This window comes from the organism of the source record quoted next, unplaced genomic scaffold (genome assembly GCF_019419815.1).
Source record: "Pyrus x bretschneideri cultivar Hongxiangsu unplaced genomic scaffold, Pyrus_bretschneideri_v1 Contig11, whole genome shotgun sequence".
In the NCBI taxonomy this organism is placed as follows: Eukaryota; Viridiplantae; Streptophyta; class Magnoliopsida; order Rosales; family Rosaceae; genus Pyrus; species Pyrus x bretschneideri.
Genome location: NW_025999402.1, coordinates 5476238 through 5496900, shown reverse-complemented (window position 1 = coordinate 5496900; position 20663 = coordinate 5476238). Strand labels below are relative to the sequence as shown.

At 36.2% G+C, this 20663-nt stretch overlaps 2 protein-coding genes across 13 annotated transcripts; both read left to right on the top strand.

The window, feature by feature from the left end:
• LOC103955816 (leucine-rich repeat receptor protein kinase HPCA1) lies at positions 1 to 6470 on the top strand. Its single transcript, XM_009367713.3, is given in 21 exon segments — positions 1 to 134; positions 580 to 686; positions 1124 to 1247; positions 1361 to 1432; positions 1636 to 1675; positions 1677 to 1711; positions 1817 to 1888; positions 1979 to 2140; positions 2254 to 2328; positions 2424 to 2495; positions 2594 to 2665; positions 2764 to 2832; positions 2924 to 2998; positions 3116 to 3187; positions 3274 to 3408; positions 3503 to 3969; positions 4056 to 4205; positions 4308 to 4447; positions 4538 to 4757; positions 5190 to 5425; positions 5767 to 6470. Coding segments are annotated over 21 exon segments (3027 nt in total). The 5' UTR covers positions 1 to 15; the 3' UTR covers positions 6280 to 6470.
• Positions 6471 to 8426: 1956 nt separating this feature from the next.
• Positions 8427 to 16784, top strand: LOC108867841 (probable galacturonosyltransferase 7). Of its 12 annotated transcripts, none has more exons than XR_007255192.1 (13): positions 8427 to 9002; positions 9121 to 9152; positions 9366 to 9425; positions 10674 to 10807; positions 10883 to 10940; positions 11053 to 11354; positions 12264 to 12387; positions 12798 to 12825; positions 14297 to 14355; positions 14717 to 15119; positions 15454 to 15593; positions 15739 to 16387; positions 16481 to 16784. XR_007255192.1 is itself a non-coding variant. In XM_048575952.1 (7 exons), the coding sequence occupies exons 1-7, from the start codon at positions 8738 to 8740 to the stop codon at positions 12301 to 12303; spliced, it is 891 nt and encodes a 296-aa protein (XP_048431909.1). In that variant the 5' UTR covers positions 8427 to 8737; the 3' UTR covers positions 12304 to 14673. The 12 variants fall into 12 exon arrangements, 1 of the variants encoding a protein (XP_048431909.1); XR_007255207.1 differs by having other exon boundaries at positions 14294 to 14355; XR_007255206.1 differs by having other exon boundaries at positions 12791 to 12825.
• The last annotated feature ends 3879 nt before the right edge of the window (positions 16785 to 20663 follow it).

Here is a 20663-nt window from a genome sequence, read left to right as displayed (position 1 = left end):
ATTTTCATAATTTAAATGAGAGTCGCTTTTGGTCATATACCCAAAAGAAACCTGCTTTGCTTGTTCATATTGCTGCCTACACTGTATTTGGATTATGCGTTTTGTCCTCTCAAATTGCGCGGGCGGAGGAAACGGTAAAACCTCCCCTTTTATTTAATCAATTTAATCACTTTATTAGTTTAATTTAATCTAATTATACTAATGGAATATGAAGGAAGCCAAGCTTAAATATACGCTAATGGTTGGTTTTTGCTCTGGACTAAATCAAATTGCTTTGGCTTCTAAGACAAGGCTTAAATATTTAAAAGAAGCTGAGAAAAGCCAGCCCTAAACCTTTTTCTCTTTAGTTCACTTTTTTGGTTGCTTGGTGGGAACATGGAGATTTAGCATCTACATGCATGCGTGGGACTCTTAATTTTCTTCATTAAATTTCCAACCATCCAAGTGGTGTGTTAGGTGGTATGCAGATGCAGTGGAAGAAGATATGTTTGAAGAGTGCTTTTTTTGACATTTCAAGGAAGTAAAATTTTGTACAAATGTGCTTTTAGGCTTCTGCTTACTAGCTGATCGACCTCACAGATTCACACACAAATTTCCCAAGGCAACCATGCGGCTGCTGCTGCTCTTTCTGGCTTTCTGCTTCTCTGGAATTCATGTGATCTCTTCTTCTACACACCCAGATGATGGTATGTATAGTCTTAAATATCAATATATACATATATATATATATATATATATTGATCTCTTAATTCATGGGAAAATTGGGTTTTGCGTAGTTTCTACTTTTGGTCTACAATTTCAAAGCTACCTTCATATCCGTTGACTTGAGAGATCACATGTTATTATATGGGTTTTGTGTAGTTTTTTCCTATTCTCTGTGACGATATTCCAAATCAATTATCTGTTATTATATGGGAAAGTAAAAACTGATGACACAGTGTGATTGGTGTGGGATATCAGTATTATGCATCCTTGGTGTAGATTCTTTCGTTGTGTACTTAGCGATTAGTCCATTTAATTTCAGTCTAATGTGAATTATTTTGAAGTTTTGGTTATTTTTCGTTCTAAACCCTCATTGTTCCTATTAAGGGTAGTTTATTGATTTAGAAGTGTGTTGATCCAGCTAATGCACTCCAATCCTTGAGGCAGACATGGACCAACGTTCCACCCAGCTGGGACAAGTCAAACGATCCATGTGGGGAGCGCTGGGAAGGCATCACTTGCAGCGGTTCGAGGGTGACTGCATTGTGAGTGTTGTTCATCTTCAAATTCTGATCGTGATCGTTGTAATTATGAGCATTCTTGCTTACTTTCTTAATCGGATTTTGAACCAGAACCTCTTCTGATGTTCATTGTGCAGGGGATTATCAGGAATGAACGTGAAAGGGACAATTGAAGGTGACATCGCGGGGCTCTCTAAGTTGATATCCTTGTGAGTGTGATTGTTCCTCCTTTCATACCAGCATTATGTTTGCAGTATATTATGAACTGAGCAACAAACAACAAATTTGATGTCTGATTATAAAAATATGCATAAAACATGTTTGTTTTTGCAGTCTCAGTTATTTTGTTTAGCTCAATCTTGATTAGGGATGGAATTCTTTTTGTAACGAAGCTGAAACATTAACATTGCAGGGATCTTTCATTCAACAAAGGCCTCACCGGTTCTCTCTCCTCCACGATTAGGGGATCTAAGCAATCTAAACACCCTGTAAGAACAATTTACCAAGCAATTTTTCACATCTGCACCTTTCGAACTTTATGGAACATGAGTTTTTATATCGGATAATTATACGAGACTGTTTCCATCTTTTAGGATCCTAGCTGGTTGCAACTTCAGTGGAATTATTCCAAGTGAATTGGGGAAACTTGGAGAGCTAACCTTCCTGTAAGAATTGGACTAATTATTCGTACTGTTAGTGCAAACCAATATGATGTTTTTCTTTTCCCAAGTTTATTTAACTTTGGTTTTTCTCAGGGCTTTGAATACGAATAACTTCACCGGCAGTATACCTGCTTCTTTGGGTAATCTCTCCAACCTCTATTGGCTGGACCTGGCTGACAATCAGTTGACTGGATCTCTCCCAGTTTCAAGCGGCACTACCCCCGGCTTAGACCAACTGTTTAAGGCTAAACATTTGTGAGTATTTTCCGTTTTGAAACTCTCTCCATTCTGAAAAGAAAATGAAATTCTAGTAAGGATTATGCCACTGCTTATTGCATAAACATTAAACAGATTATATGAATTTGCAGCCATTTGAACCAGAACCAGCTTTCAGGTACTATTCCACCCAGACTTTTCAGCTCCAAGATGATACTAATCCATGTGTAAGTTGATCCGAACGATCAGTTTCTAATTTGTCCGGATCCTATCTATCAGTTTATGTTCTATACTTAAACTGCTTGTCATTCTTTATTTGCAGATTGTTTAATGGAAATAGATTCAATGGGACTATTCCATCAACAATATTTTCCGTTCGGACTCTCGAGGTTCTGTGAGTGAAAAGCCGTCTTGATTTTTCTTTTTCTTCCACATTTAAGTGTATCTGCTTCTTGACACTTATTAGACTAAAACCGTTCTTTTCTGCAACAGTCGGCTTGATAGAAATGCTCTGACGGGACCAGTCTCCTCAAATATCTCCAACCTAATAAATCTCATTGAATTGTGAGTACAAACTCTACAAGAAAATACTTTGGTGTGCTTTTACCATAATCTTAGTGATGGTTAATCAGCTTTTACACGGTTTTTATATTCTCTTCCAGAAATTTCGCGGTCAACAATTTGAACGGCTCTTTACCCGACCTAACTGGATTGAATGCCCTCAATTATGTGTGAGTATATGGCGGGGAGCTGTCATTTTCAGCTTCAATTTTCTGAGTTTTTCTTGTGTTGTACTGATAAATCCTAATGATTTTGCTTCAGAGACCTTAGTAACAACTCGTTTGATCAATCAGAAGCTCCGCTTTGGATCTCAACCTTGCCCTCTGTCACCACTATGTAAGTCCGATGGTGGTTACACGAAAATGTCTTGGTATATATTGATGAGTCTTGGATAAGGACAGTGAAAACTTTATTGTGATATCATTTTGAAATTATTTACTGTTATGATGCCAGCGTTTTAGAAAATGTAGCACTTCAAGGGACTGTGCCAGAGAGGATGTTCAGCATACCGTCATTGCAGCAAGTGTAAGTATAAGGAGAATAACGGAATAATTCATCTACGTGCTGCGATTTCAATAAACTGGTCATTCATCTTTTCTGTGACTCGACAGGAAACTGAAAAACAATGTGTTTAACGGCACATTTAACATGGGTGATAACATCAGTCCGCAACTGACGCTTGTTGATCTGCAGAACAATAAGATTGAGAAAATAACTCTGGGTAATGAGTACAAAAATACATTAAGGTAAGACAGTTCACGGGTCTCGATCTTAATTTTCTATGATGCTCTGTATTTTCATGGGACAATCATTCTTAGTTGTGACTTTTACATTTTGCAGACTTGGTGGGAACCCATTGTGCAATGAATCTAGCTCGAGTTCGTTCTGTCAGCCTCCACAATCAAATACAAAACCGTATGCTACTAGCACGGATTGTCCATCCAATAATTGCCCCGGGGGTCAGCAGCCAAGCCCTCAGAGTTGTCAATGTGGATATCCTTATAAAGGAACACTGGATTTCCGAGCACCCTCTTTCGGGGAATTGACAGATATGACTCTGTTTCAATCCCTAGAAACGAGCCTATGGCTGAAACTTAACCTCACTCCCCATTCAGTGTCACTTAATAACCCTTTCTTCAACATCTATGACCATCTTGAAATACATGTGGCTCTCTTTCCACCTACAGGAACATATTTTAATAGGTCTGAGATTATCAGGATTGGTTTTGACATGAGCAATCAGATTTACAAGCCGCCACACGGGTTTGGACCCTTCATTTTTATTCCAGCTCAATATAATTTCCCAGGTAATTTTAAATCACAGTGTTCATGTACACTTTCCCTGCATTAGAAGATCAATTAAACTGACAGTAAAAAACCCGAATTGTTTCAGACACGCATACAAGATCTATGAGCACTGGTGTTATTGTTGGGATATCAGTTAGTTGTCTCATTCTTGTTGTGGGCCTCGTGGTAGTAGGAATTTACGCCATTAGGCAAAAGAAACGTGCGGAAAGAGCCATTGGTTTAAGCAGACCTTTCGGTGAGTAACCATTCCTGTTGTGGATGATTTGTAGACTGAGATTCTGTCATTAATACTAGATACTGTTCAGCTTATATTCACTATTCTCCTCTTATCTTCCAGCTTCTTGGGTGCCAAGCGGAAATGATAGTGGCGGTGCACCACAGTTAAAGGGAGCAAGATGGTTTTCGTATGATGAGCTTAAGAAGTGCACCAATAATTTCTCTGACAGTAATGAGATAGGATCTGGCGGCTACGGGAAGGTATATATACAACTCATTCAGTAACATCTATGAAATTGTGCTTGAAGGTAAAAGAATTTTTTTCTTTACTTTTCGGTTGGCTATCCATAGGTTTACAGGGGCATGCTTTCTGATGGACAAGTGATAGCAATCAAAAGAGCTCAGCAAGGATCAATGCAGGGAGGCCTCGAGTTCAAGACTGAAATTGAGTTGCTCTCTCGCGTTCATCACAAAAATGTCGTTGGTCTTTTGGGATTCTGTTTTGAACAAGGAGAGCAGATGCTGGTTTACGAGTTTATGCCTAATGGAACACTTAGGGAAAGCTTGTCAGGTCAGTTCTAGATTTTACTTCTCGCTAATTCATATTTTTAGTTTTATGTTGTTGGAAGTTGGAGGTTATCGGGACTCTCATTGCCGCAATCCTTGTCATTTAGGGTTAGTGTTTTACCCAGCATATAACTCTCGGCAAGGGTTTAGGGATCTAGGGTTTTATCCTGGATACTTAGTCATGATGTTCTTTTCCTTCAATTAAGGAACTTTGCTGTTTTGTTATTGTAAATAGATTAGGAGCGTCTCAAGGAGTGATTAAGGGAGTGATTGAAGTCTGTTTCTTCACTCCTCTTCTCTATATATGTTTGAGTCCTTGTAAAGTGTTTCCTTACGTAAAAAATACACAACACCTCTAAACTTTCCACATATGTGTTTCATTTAGTACCATTGATTTAACACGTAATGATAAGCTTTGTTTTAATATGAGATGCAGGGAGATCTGGTATTCATCTCGATTGGAAGAGGAGACTCCGAATCACTCTTGGCTCGGCAAGAGGACTGGCTTACCTACATGAGCTTGCAAATCCTCCTATAATTCACAGAGATGTGAAGTCCACCAATATTCTATTAGATGAACATTTAACGGCGAAGGTTGCAGATTTTGGCCTGTCGAAGCTCATCAATGACAGCGGAAAAGGACATGTCTCGACTCAGGTCAAGGGAACAATGGTAAGTTTACAATTAAGCATTTCGAATGTTATCATTTATAACTACCTAAAATGTTGGAACCCATTTGTCTCACATCGGACAGAGGGAAGGAGAAAGAGTACTTTACATAGAATTAGCCCACTCTAACTAATACCGAGGCCTTTTGTAATAAAACCCCACACCTGAGGATTGGGCAGGTGGTAAAGTGGGGACAGTATCGGTGTTGTTGGAGTGGACCCTCGGCCCATCAACCTGAAAATTTTACTTAAAATGTGATCTGCTAGCTTAAGCACTAAGCCTGAAAATCGTGATTTCCAGTTTCAACATTTCTTGTATAGTAAGTTTACTGTCTACACTTTCAGGGCTATCTGGATCCTGAGTACTACATGACTCAACAATTGACTGAGAAGAGCGATGTATACAGCTTTGGAGTCGTTATGCTTGAACTGATAACTGCTAGGCAGCCAATCGAGAAGGGAAAATACATTGTCCGCGAGGTACGATTGGTGATGGACAAGAATGACGAAGAGCATTACGGTTTGAGGGAGTTAATAGATCGAAACATTAGGAACTCAGGAACTCTTATTGGGTTTGGGAGGTTCTTGGAGCTAGCCATGCAATGCGTCGAAGAATCATCTGCAGATCGTCCCCCGATGAGTGAAGTTGTGAAGGCTATCGAAACCATTCTGCAGAACGATGGTTTGAACACAAACTCAACATCAGCATCTTCATCAGCCACAGAGTTTGCAGCATCAAAAGGTGCTCCGAAACATCCCTACAACGACGGCTTGCGGAAAAAGGAATTCAATGACAGCACCGGCTCCTTTGATTACAGCGGTGGATACACTGTTTCAGCGAAAATCGAACCCAAGTAGTAATTATGGAGTGCAACGAAGTTTTGTGTTAATTAGTTTCTTGTTTCGTATTGTAATTGTCTTGATTTCAACTGACAAATGGGCATGTAATATTTTTACGTTGTGTCTGAGATCTTTTGGATTTGATGCAAGACTTCTTTAAACGTGCTTTCTAACATTTCTTCCAGGAAAAAGATTGTTTGAAAACTCAACAGTTTAATTTTTACTGAAAGTTTGAGCTAACACTCACGATTTGTAATCGGGTTTGCGATTATCCAAAAAGAATTGTAAAATTTACTTTTGGCTGTCATTTTCGCTGCAGACGTAGCTTTTAAAAATTTATGTAGGACGTTGGAGAGATGTTCCGACTGTCAAAACGGATCTGATCGTGGTCACAAATATTTTTGGTTGATTTTTACTATTTTTTTTTATTAAAACGATAAATTTTGTTAGAATAGTTACCGACGGAGTTTGATCTCACTCCATCATGCAAGAGCTCAACCAATTTTCACGTTGTAGTAAAAGGCCACTTACTTCACAAGATTAAATATTCAATAAAAATACTACATAAATTAATAAATAGTGAAACTGCTTACAAATGGTGTAAAACTCAATGATCGCAAAAATGGGTGAGTGTTGCTCAATAATCACATTTTCACAAAAAAAAAAAAAAATGAAAATATGAGCAAGCATACATCAACAATTAAGCGTTCGTTTGGAAGCTTTTAAAATAGTTGAAAGCACTTTTGGTGAAAATATTTTTAAAACCATTTTTAATAAAAATGCAAGCAAATTCTAGAAAAACACTTGAAGTGTTTTTGAGATCTAAAAACATTTTCATTACTAACGCTTTTAGCCGTTATTTTAAAAGCACTTTCAAACGAGTCATAACAATCTTTCCATACCTTAATTACCCGATTCTAACATGTATTTAATTATCTGCTAGTAATCCTTCCATCCTTTTCTCTCTAAAATTAATTTTCCCCCCAATTGTTCGATTTCAAATATAAGGCAAAATCTGATAAAAACGTAGGTAATGATAAGGACTTATTTTATCATCCAAATCAAGGCACGCTATTTTATTTTTACCAGAATAAAAGGACTGTTTCATCGACAAAAAATTTAAATGACAAAAACTAGTTTAACAAATCGAGAAAATTAATAGATCATCAGGCAGGCAACGACCTCTATTTTTGTATTTTGGTGCCATTTCTGAAATTCAGATACCATAGTTAAGTAACAAACATAAATAGAACTAAAACAATAAAAATGTATGTAATAAATAATGTGTAAGTGTACTCTATATAGTTTATTGGGTAGAAAACAGGTTTACCTATACCAAATACACGAGAACAACCTGTATGGAATAGATTTATTGTCATTTTGCATTTCATTATGATGAGTCATGTGTAGAGAAACTGAAGCATAATATTGGACTAAAATCGTAAAACGCTACTGGTGACGATTAACTCGTTTTATATAGATCATCTCCAGTCAAGGGGCTAAGGCAATATTTAGCTTTAAAATTGACAAAATTAGTTGCAAATCAAAGCGCTAAAGAGAATAAGGCTAAAAGAATCAGAATAAGTTTGACCTTATCAAATGCAGCATGCAACCTCAATGTAGACAAAAGATTGTAAAATAATATAATATCAAGAGAAATAAAATATAACCTTGCATAGTTGGACATAGAAAAACTTTGCCCTAAAGTAGTCATAAAATTTGATGGACTAAAACATAGTTAAGCACCACGTTTAGCCTTCCATTACTGTGGATAGCCTATGTTCCTTTTTAGAAGCACAAATGTAAAATAATAACGCTACGCGTGTCTATATATCTACAGGGGATATTGCTCCTATTTTTAGCTTTATAAAAAGGAAAAGGAGTCCAGTGACGAGTGATATCCTCGCAAACGTTAGAGAATTGGATCTAACCCAAAAAATAAGTGTTCGTGATATTTACATACCTTATTTTACTTTTTACATACAATTTTTATTTTTAACCATCAGATCGAATAAAGTGAAGAAGATCAATGAATATAAATTATTAACAAGTGTGTGAGAAGTAAAATAAGATGGGTAGATAGCATATTCCAAAAATAATAACAAACAAAAAATAAATAAAATATTAACCGCCAGGGATAAAAAATTTAATCCCACCAAAAAGCCGGAGACAACGGTAAGCTCTTCTTTTCTTCTCTTTTTCTTTTCAGAAAAAAAAGGAAGAACAAGGTCACAGTTTGTTGTGCTAAAAGTAGGAAAATCCAATCCGTGCCGGACTGTCCAATCCAGTCCAATCCCATCCCATCCAGCTTTTGATTCGGAATCGAAGTGAGAGAGACAGTGAGCTCAGAAACAACCAATCAAATCATTAGAAATGATGATTCGTGCCACAGAGGAAGCACCGCGTTTCACTTGTTGATGCGACGGCGACGGCGACGGCGTTTGGGAGTGCGAGTGCGAGTGGGACTTCGCATTTGATGTTGACACTGCAACAACAACCGGATGAGGAGGAAGAAGAAGAAGGATTAGTGTTAATTGTGGTGGATTTGGTGCTTAATCGCGGCAATGAAATCGGATTAGGTGGGGCTGGCGGAGCAATGAAGGGCGGGGTTGCGGGCGGTAGTTATTCCGGGAAGCGGCGATGGAAGGGGTTGGTGATTGGAGTGTTGGGTCTGGTTTTTCTTTCCATGCTCGTTCCTCTTCTCTTACTTCTCGGCCTTCACAATGGCTTTCACCCTCCCGGTTACACTCTCTCTCTCTCTCTCTAGATCTGTTTCTCTCAGATCCGATTTTGCTTTTGCAACGGTAGTTTTGGATCTCTCTCAAATCTCGGTTTGTTCTTTTTGTTCATAATATGCAGGATATGTACCAGAACAACGAAATTCGCCTTCAGTAAGAACTAGAACTTTGTTTTGTTAATTTGGAATTGTTTTCTGTATCCTACATTCTTGGCGTTGATCTGTTTTAATTTGGATATGGTACAAAAATCATCATAAATGCTTCTAATCTGTTAGGGGTAAACTATACTAGCCAGCTTTGTAAATCGAATTCATGGGTAGAAACACATTGGTGAAGATAAATTACCGATTATTTGGTTTCTTGCAGGGGGGTGGCTCGAAGCATGTAGATGATTTCGTGAAAAATTTCACACCAACCCTTTCAAAGGTTCGTTGCCTGCTGCTCTGGTGTTAGGTTTTTTATGGTACCGCTGCTTTTCGTTTGATACAATGCTTAGTTAGTTATAGGGAAATAGGCTCGTAGATGAAACATCACTTAGCTTCCAGACAAATGCTACTGAAATGTGTGATATTTATTGATAAGGGCAATGTTTACGTGTTAAAATTCTTCAAAATTAGACATTGTGTCTCGTTGAGATAAATTCTGCTAGGAATTTGTTTATCTATTTAAGAGTTGTGATGCTGGAAAGTCTTAACTATTAATGTGTAAGGGGCCGGAAAGAATTTACATACGGTATTCATCAACTTCCTCATCCACCTGGGTCATCTAAGAACTTTTAAGTCTTGGCGTGGTCCTCTAAAAAGTGTTAAAACTATGGGAAAATACAGCAATAATACAAAATAAGCTCTGAAGTATCCGAGTACTGTACATTTTAATTCATCATTAACGAGTCACATGCAATTAGCTGGTTTTGATTTTTCTTTCTCTATGTTTAGGCGTTGGCTAGATCCAATAACTGGATTTTGAATTATTCTAACACGTCTAAGAGTTCTTCAGGATGTGTTTTAGACTTTTTAGTTCAGGAGCTTGAGGAATAAACACTATAGTAACCAATAGACACTTCCTTTCGAATTAGGACAAGTACAACTGTTTTGTTCCGTTATCAAAGATCATAAGCTTTTGATTGGTTCTTGTGAATTGTACTTGATGGGGAAATCCGTGGCCCTATATTTTATGTTTCTAACTGTAGGATATGTGTACCTTCGGAGGATCTGAAAACTAATTATGGGCACATACAAATTTTTTTCTGTAAGTCTTGGCATTTAATCTGTCTTTGAGATGAGAAAATTAAAGATCCAGAGTGAAGAAATATCTTTATAATTTACCATACTAGTTTCTCCATCTGTGGTTCTATTTATTTCGTGGGTCTTCCCAGTCTTTCATAGTTGCTGCCTAATTAACAGAATTTGTATCTTAGGAACACCCACCTATCCAGGTTCTTGGGGTTTGGGTTAAGGCAGCCATTCACTAATCCATAATATGAGAATTAATTTTTTGACTCTCGTGTTTGGCATTTAAGGCCTATATTTTATTCATTTGGTCTACAAAACCATTGCAGCAATATTTTATTCATTTGGTCTACAAACACGGTCAATAATTTGAGTGATGTGATTCAGGCATCTCAAGTCTTCAATGACCTGATTGATTTCTCTACCTTTATTTGTTTTGTGCCAGGATATGCTAAAGAATATTTCACATAAAGTTATTTCACGTAAAGCTGAAAATGAAACCAAAAATATCAGTGTCGTTCACAACAATGAACAAGCCAGTGTCGTCCACAGCAATGAACAATCAAAAGGCCTGTTAATGTTCAATGCCTTCTAAGGTTTGTCTATCCTTTTTACTTGCCACGTAATAGATTCTAACTCGAATTTTGTTTTCAGTAACTGCGGAGTTTCAGCTCCACCTCATGATGGTCCGCACTCGCTTCCCATTGAAAATGTATGCATGAATCAGCCATCTTTTTTGCTTGGAATCTGATTAACATGCTAACGGATTCTGTTCTTGTATAGCTATTGCCTTCTGCTCTGTTTAATTTGGATCTTTGCGGCAGAACTCTAAAGCTGGTGACTCAGCTCAAATCATTGATTATGCGAAAGGTGGTGTGGATCAAAGTGGAAAATCATGCGTGTTGAAGTTTGGGAGCTACTGCCTTTGGCGTGAACGACATAGAGAAGACATGAAGGATGCTATGGTGAAGAGATTGAAGGTTCAACTATTTGTGGCTCGAGCATATTTTCCTAATGTCATGAAACTTCCATCACGGGACAAGTTGTCTCGTGAGCTGAGACAAAATATTCAGGAGGTGGAGCGTGTTCTTGGTGAAAGTACTACAGATGTTGATCTTCCCCAACAGTAAGTCATGGAAACTATTCGTTTATATTCCCATTTTCTGCTCATTCAATGACAATAAAAAAGGGTTTGTGCTACAGATGTTTGTGCCTTCTGGTGCGTTTTCGATTTTTACTGATTTTTTTCTCCCTAAGGTAGTCTCCAACGGGAGGGTGGAAACAAAAAAACCCCAAATTTTTGGGTCCAAATCATATTATATGTATTAAAACCCAGTTTTGGGTTACTGTTGATCTATAGTGTGTGGACGGACTTGCCCCTCCAGCTGTTACCATCAACCTATTTCCCTGAATTGCACAGTAAATTTACTAATTTGCCCCTGATGTACACGTGTTGGTCATTGTGGCTTTTCCATTTGTTTCCAAAACAAAGCTTTTTCATTTGTTCGTAGATGAATCTCTCCATTTTCCCTTAAATTGAAACAAAAACCTGCGTTCATCCAAATCAACCCTACAATCCCGAAACCAAAATTCATCCAGATCGTTCCAGTCTTCAACCTCAAATCAAAATCATAGAGTATCATGAATTGCTCACCTTCCCTATCTCAAAAACAAAAACATCTTAGAAACTTAGTCTTCCCTCTCGCAGTTGAATCCCGTTCGGATTCGGAGAAAATTTTGAAACCCAGAAAAAGCATGGGTTTCCTGGTGAGTTCTCCGATTTTAGGAAAGACTATCACTTCTCTCTCTTCCATCCCTCCCACTGTCTCCGACTCTTGACCTTTTGCATGTGTATTTTACTGTGGAAAAGTTTGAACTTGAATGAATATTTTTAGTTATTTCTGGCAATATTGCATAATGGTTTGAATGTTTGCTTGATTTTGCACTTCCATTTTGTACTTTTGTTCGTTTTCTGGCTGCTGGTGCTGTTTTGTCATTTATTTATACCTGCATACATATATCTTTGCTTTTAAAGGTATGCGCGTTTGGGCACGAACACCATCTCTTACATATGAGTTATCCTTGAGGAGATGCATATGAATTGGATTGCAGCTGAGGCAACTATTTTGTCGCTGTCCCAGACTCCCCAACCATGCCAGGCATGTAATTCATTATTGGTACGTTAAAGTATGTTAAACACAAGTTTTGGTTTTTTTGTTCCGTAATTAGCTATGTATTTGCCTTAATCTGCATGTGTGTAGTGTAGATAATCTCAACCAACATTATAGAATCCATGTTCTGTGAAAAAATTAGAATGTTCTGAGATGGAAAAGGTTACGATAAATTGGAAGGTAGAAATTCTATTATGAGTTCTCCTGTTGATTTGGGGCAGGTAATATAAACTTTTATGTAAATTTATTTTTTGGATGCTTAATTTCTTCCGAAAACAAATAGTGTTTATCATCACCAAGTTGTACAAAGAATATTTTAAAGTGTTTTTTAACCAATCTATTGTCAAGTTTTCTGGCGGGTTTCTTATTTTATTTTTCGTTGTTTTGCAAGAAACCAGAGCCTTTCCATGCTCAAGAGTTCCACAGGTATGTCACCGCTCTTTTACATATTTCTGCTTTGATTTCCAATACGAGGTTAAAGCCTTTGTTTTCCCTCAAAGGACATAAATTATGTGTTTTCTTTAATCATTTTGTTATAATAGTGAACCCATTTCAATTTATTACCAACTGAATCCTAATTTGTTCAATTTCTTTTCATCTGGCAATTGAGTGTGGTTGTTTGTCATTCTCTTTGAGGTGAGATAAAGTTTATGTCTGTAAATATATGTATCTTAACAACAACCATGGGGGTTGCTAATGGCTTTTTTATTCACTAAATTTTTTTTTTTTTCAAGTGCTTCTCTAGAATTTAATCCTTTTTGTCATTATATATATTGCAGAAATTACAAGCTATGCTACAATCCCAGTTAGTGTTTTAAGTTGTTAACTTACTATTTAAACTTCAATTTTCCAGCCCCATTACGAAAATTTGCTAGGCTTTTCAGGTGATGTACATCCGTTGCCGACCAGGGTGGACTGTGCATCAAAGATATATATCTTTGTGTGTCTATTTACTTACCCTTTTCGAACTTTATACTTCTCGAGTGAAATGGTAATTTAATTTCTTAAGCTTACCGTTTATCGCTGTAAAAGAGAGTCCAACCACAACGACTGAATTGATTATCTTCATGCATAAGGATACTAGATTCCCTAGTCTAAAAGATTTTAAAATCATCACAAACCTCCCTTTTTTCTTTTCTATTGCAATTTCTGGATTATTATATGATGATTTTTTAACTTTCCATATATATATATATATAGAAATAGAAAGAGATGGACTAGAAACGACATCTCTTATCTCAATGACACCAAAGGGATTTTAAATGAATGGAATTGGGTGGCCTATTTTCTGAGCATTATAATGTCTACGTTTACACATTATCCAACTTGCTTCCAGGAAATTAAGATTATTAAATGCATGTATAGAATTTTGTTTAAGGGGAGAAAGAATTTTGAATTTTAGTCTTTATTTGATTCTTAAATATTTGTATAATTCAAGGAAAGAACATGTATGCTTTTTTGGTGGATTTGATTCAAATTGGTGGATTTCGGTAAGAAAGAAACTTTAATTTTTTCTTTTGGCGGTTTTAAGAACTGAAATGGACATGCATGAGATTGAAGAATTTTTGGTTTATCTTACTGGGATGAGAGGGTATTGTCAGAACAATTGTTTAGCATGACAGTATTAAATAATCAATTTGATAAATTAAAATGGTGTGATTGAATAAGATTATCTGTTGGGTGAACCTATATATGCTTGATAAATTGTTTAATGAATTTTCAATCTCTGTGTATTTGAGATTGCCTCTTTTTTCTTTTTTTTTTAATTTAAATTTTATTTGTTCATGGTCAAGGAAAATTCTGGTACCCAAATCATTTGACTTAATTTTATTTCCAGTTTTAAAAGTTTTTCCTGTAATTTTCTGTAATAAAAGTATTGTTTTGTTGCAAAAAGCAGGGCCACTCTGTTTAGGGCTTGAAGATTTCTACATTCACCAGGTTTATCTTCGACTTCAGGTATTTCGTTACTTAAAGTCAACTGCAACTGCACAGTTTGGTTATGATTGGGTAAAATAGGTTGATTATCTGCATATTTCATGAGGATATCAATAGGGACTATCTATCAATTTTTGTGTGTAAATAGTATGTAGATGCACATCAAATATTATTTTTTGTATGTAAATAAAATTACATACAAAAAAATTTGTACGATTAAGGACAGTTAGGAGTTCAATTTGTAAAAGATGTAAATATTAGAACAATGGCAATAGAACCGCCAATCCATATGGTTGTAAATAGATTCCTACATGTAAATAGTATTGCATATTGTATGTATTTAAAACTTTATACATATTTTATACAGTTTTAAAACCTACAGCATCGTGCAGGCACCGTTGCTAGTATATACTAAAACCGTGTCCGATTTTTTCAACTTTGCCATTTTACCACTTCCTGCCTACTCCCCCCTCTCGCTCTTGCTCACCGCTTCATGCCGCTTTATCTCCTTTGTCGCTCACAATCATTGCAAACAACCCCAAACCAACAAATCCATTTTCGCAATTTCTCTTAGAATCGCGGCTTCTCTCTCGCTCATCGCTTGCAAATCTCAACCGCAGCCGCACTACAAACCCATCTGGACGGAAAACCCATAAAGAAATCTTGGTCGTCGACCGACAACCGGACTGCAACATCGTCTTGACTCACCCCAGCATTAGCAGATTCTAGCTTCAAGCCCTCTCCGACCCTTCTACCCAAAAGCTCTCTCACTGATTTGTCATCAGGTAATATACTGGAGTTTTAATTTGGCATTTGATTGAAGTTTTCTTTGCATAAAATAAGAAAACAAACGCAAATCCTCAAACTAACATATAAAATTCTACAAATTCTCTCACATTTAATCGAATCGATCTCAAGTGTTAAGGTTTTAGGGTTTCGGTCTCCAAATTCCGGCGAATTGTTTCCGTATGAACATCAGTGACAAAATATGTTGTTTGGTTGTCGAGAAAATATGTAAAAAAATGATATTCTTCTCAACATATTTAAATAATTTCGTTGGATAAATTCGTCCATGAACCTTAAATTTTATGTTTGATTGGTATATGTTTTCATAATTAGATCATATCAAGCTCCATTCATGTCCACTTCTATTCATAAGAGCCCATCTTCTGTCAATAGCAACAATGGAGGCTAGGCCTGAAGCCGAACCAGAACCAAAAGAAATTGAAGAGAGTTATGAACCTCTTCTCAAATACAAGGTAATTAAAACTAAAATATCTTTTTTATGAACACCAATCAGCTTCTTTGCCCGCTAGGTCTATTGTTCTTCATTTTGCATGTCTTTCAAAGGATGTTTGAGGATAGAGATTTAATACTCCTCAATTTGGGATTTCTGTGTTGTAGATTTTGCAACATCGGTTGCATGGGAGATAGGGAAGCCGTTGGTGATGTAGAGGGTGAAGGTTGCTCCACCTAAGGCCATGTAAATAAGGGTAAGGGTCAATATACCTCAGTTTATCACACTGAACTCTACTTCTGCCGAAGGTCAGCAATAATAGCTACTACATACATATAATATACATAATACACACACACACACACGTGTATCTATATATATATATATATATATATATATATATGATTTTATATGATTAACCCTTAAGAACACACACGCACGCGCACACACACATATCTATATATATATATGATTTTATATGATTAACCTTTAAGAATTGCAGATTTGTAAACTATGAGTAGAGTTTTCTAGGCACATTTACTTCGGGTGAATACATTGTTGTTCATTTTGGCCTTCTTTCCAAAATCAAGCCCCTTGCTCAGTTGGACAAAGTTTTCATCCTCAGTTGCGCCATACCGACATGTTTGGTGTCCTACTCAATGATTTAGAGTGTTGAATATACATCCTAAATTGATACTAAATATTGAATCATTTGAACCATACTGAATATTTTGTTTTTTAATATCAGGTTTGGGTGCCCCTCTCAATGTAGCAAAAACAAAAAATTATCCTCAGTTGCTGTTTATTGGCCTCGCTGTAAGTTTGGACAAACTTTGTTGATCCCAAATTCTTTGTTTTAATAAATTGCATTTATTTTATTTTCCGAATATTGATACGTGCATGATCTAGGCTATTGAAGGTGCAAGAATTTCTGGGGCACCACTAAGTATTGGGGTGGAGTCGGTGGACCTGAAGCCCAAGAGGTTTGACAAAGGTATTTATTTATTTATTTTTTACGTTTGGATTTGTATTATTATATCCAGATGCGGAATAGTGATAAACTCTTTCGATGTAAGTCTTCCTCCATACCAATGTTATGTATAGAGAGAGAGGAATAAGCTTAAGCTACTTATGAGTTGGAATTAAACTTGGGATGTGGAGTTTCTTTACATAAGTGGCTTTTAGGGTGATGAATCAAACTCAAAATCTCAAATACAGGAGTGAATGCGTCCGCTTGGTGGCTTGGTTTGAAATTAATATCTTACTGTTTCGTGAACTTATAAATGCTAAGACTCAAAACTTATTATTTTACACAAAACTTAGTCATTTGACAGGATAACCCTTTGTCCAAACGATGCCAAAAAGTCAACAACTAAAAGTCATTGGCAATTATTAGAGCTGAGTTAAGGAAAGAGATCCTCTTCAGATCTCTTCATCAAGTCCAACAAATCCATCCATCCGGATCATTGAAATTTGATTCAACGACTATAAACAAGGGGTCCTTTTAAAATTATAATAACTTAAGTTGTTGTATCAAATTTCAATTATCCATATAAGTGAACTTGGTGAACTTGGTGAAAGGGATCCGGAGGATCCTTTTCCCTGAGTTAATTGTGATTTTGATCGTTCGACATAAGACCTTAATCAAATAGTACTGTAGTATATGTACGACTTAGTCTCCCCGGATCCTTTTCCCTGAGTTAATTGTGATTTTGATCGTTCGACATAAGACCTTAATCAAATAGTACTGTAGTATATGTACGACTTAGTCTCCAATGTCTCTGTTGCAGTCTCTGTCATTGGTCGTAGACTTAAAATTTTAGCACTACAAAGCATTAGGCATAGACCTAAAGTCTCGAAGCCTTACGGATGAATCTGAGACTCATTTTGGGGGCGACGTCTTTCAGGCTCTCACGTTGTCTCGATGTTACATGTTTTTAGTTTTGTTTTTACAAATCAATAATAGAATCTTAGACCTTGAAAGCAAGAGTGATTCTCTTAACTAAATGAGTCACAACTGTTTGTCATATTGCCTTCAACTTAACCACAGTTAAATGTTTAGTCTCAAACTATCTCAATTCAGTGTAAGGCAATTAGGTCAAATCAATATTGGATACGTTACAACCACTAGAGGTGCCTAGTGCTTGTGGATGAATTCCAAGTTCGTATTCCACACGGCATTTTCTGGGTTCGATTCCTAGCATTGGTGAATCATAAGACGGTAGCCAATGAGAGTCTGAAATGCTTCTATGAGTCTTGCTTTTGAAAGATGGACTATAGTGGTGAAGCCACTAGCTAGTCCCATTATAAAAAAAAAAAAAAAGAAAAAAAAATAGATATGATACATACGTACAATGATTGTTCATGGTTGATGCCCTCTGCTACTTATTTACGTGTGTGAACAACGCAGACGTAGAAAAGGGAAGAATCAAACTCCAAGTTTCAATCACAAAGTTAAATACTTTTCACTGTTTGAGCTCCAAATCTCTTCCAAAATGTTGCGTTTTTTATTCCCTTAGCTTGAATTTCTTGTGAACGAAAAACCCTATTGTTGGAGTTCTTATTGGTGGGTGTTAGACGGCAATTTGTACTTGGTTTGTGTATTTGGACTTTGACTCACTAAAAGAAAGAATTTTCTTTGTTGTAGTGAATTTGGATATTTTATTTAATAGACAATCTCGGTTAAAGTGGTTTGACCATGTGAAACGAAGACATATACAGATGCTTCGGTTAGAAAATGCAATTATGAGACAAAAGCTTAGGGTAAAAACAGTAGAGGAAGACTTGGAATGAAACTTTAAGAAAATACATGAGTATTTGAAGCTAATGGAAGAGTTGGTGCAAAACCGAGCGTAGTGATGTTGTAAGATTTTTATAGCCGACTCTACTTAATGAAATAAGGCTTTATTATTATTGTAGACAGAGTCACACTCTAGAAATCGTCTGTTTGAATAAGATGTAAATTTTTATTCAACAATCATGGGGATCTAATCTTTGATTAAATATGCTTGAATGCTAAGAAAACAAAAGGAGAAGAAGACCCTACCTTCATAAAAATGGCCTCAACCGTCACCACCACCTAGTGGAGAAGAAGACCCTACCTTCATAAAAATGAACTTACTCCTCTTATCTATTTCTTACGAAATCTGGTTCCCAAATTGACCCGCCATTCGAATCCAATGGTTGTAGTGCCTCATGAGTTTTGATCTAGTGTTGCGAGCTAACTATATCCTTTTTAAATTGAATGGCTCAAATTCAATTTAATCAATTTTAACTGTAATAAAAAGATCAAATGGCTCAAATTTAAATTAAACTGTCAAAATAACATTATTTATTAACCAAATCATATCCAACACCAAAACTCTATAAATACACATCCATGTGTTCATTAATCCATTAAAATTTCAATTTTCTCAACAATTTTTTTTGTTCAGAATTTGAATTTTTTTACATCAAATGTTTGCAAAAATAAAACAACATAGATTATACAAAAGCTAATTCCAAAATTATTAACGAAAAAAAAAAATCAACTAAATATGAAAGTTTAACAAATTATAAAGTTTGGGGTGGAAAAAAAATGTCTAACCTCAAGTGTCGAACTCACTATTGCTGGCAGTTGCAATGCTAATACTGGTTTAGGGGTTCACGACACAGATGTAGGCCAGCAACGTTTGGTTTGGGATGAAAGGATTCTTTGCCATCCAAATGGAAGTAGATTTTTTTGTGTCAACTGTCTCTCTTGTCCAAACATCAATTTAGTTGCAATATTAGGGAAGTATCAAGTGTCACTCCTCACTTGGATAAGAAGTATGGTTATTGTAAGCTCATAGTCACGAGAACAATTTACATGAAACGAGTGTTGGCGTGAGTCAACGTTTTTTATATTTATTGTAAATTTGTAATTTCTTTATGGATAGGGATTTCATTCTTGATGAGGGATTTCATGCATCTTGTACTTGTATCAATCTTCCTCGAAAGAAGAATATACAACAATTACCCTAAAATTTTCCTACAATTTTATAGATACCTATTAGCTACTATGACGTTCCGGTCCAATAATACATTCTCAAATATATGGAAAAAAGCCTTATACATGACAATGTATTGTTCGAGCTCCAAATCTCTTCCAAAATGTTGCGTTTTTTATTCCCTTAGTTTGAATTTTCTTTGTGAACCAAAAACCCTATTGTTGTGGTTGTTCTTATTGGTGGGTGTTAGACGGCAATTTGTACTTGGTTTGTGAATTTGGACTTTGACTCACTAAAAGAAAGAATTTTCTTTGTTGAAGTGAATTTGGATATTTTATTTATTAGACAGTCTCAGTTAAGGTGGTTTGATCATGTGAAACAAAGGCATATACAGATGTTCCGGTTAGAAAATACGATTATAGGATAGAGGCTTAGGGCAAAAGGAGTAGAGAAAGACTTGGAATGAAACTTTAAGAAAAGACATGGAGTATTTGGAGCTAATGGAAGACTTGACTCAAAACCGAGCGCAGTAACATTCTAATGTTCATATAGCCGACTCCACTTAATCAAATAAGGCTTTATTGTTGTCGTAGACACAATCACACTCTAGAAATAGTCTGTCTGAATAAGATGTAAATTTTTATTCAACAATCACGGGGATCTAATCTTTGATTAAATATGCTTGAATGCTAAGAAAACAAAAGGAGAAGAAGACCCTACCTTCATAAAAATGGCCTCAACCTGTGGAGGCAATGACATTAGTTACAGACACACTATAGTTCGTCCTTACTCCTTACTCCTCTTATCCATTTCTTACGAAAACTGGTTCCTAGTTGCAGATAAATTAGGGTTTAACTTATATGCTGTTTTAATGCCATGTATTTCTAAAATATGAGAGAAACTTGCTTGCAAGGACGTTATTGGCGGCATCTCTGTTAATAATGTGCGGTCATGACTTATAACTTGTTCAATATCTTTTAAGCCTATAATGCGTCCTCGTATATTTTAGTGTGTCGACCTAGACACGAATACAATCAGTTTACCAAATTGATTGCATGTAAGTTCTTCTCATTTAAGACGGGTGATGCACTTAAGAAAGAATGACTCTATAAACAATTACTATA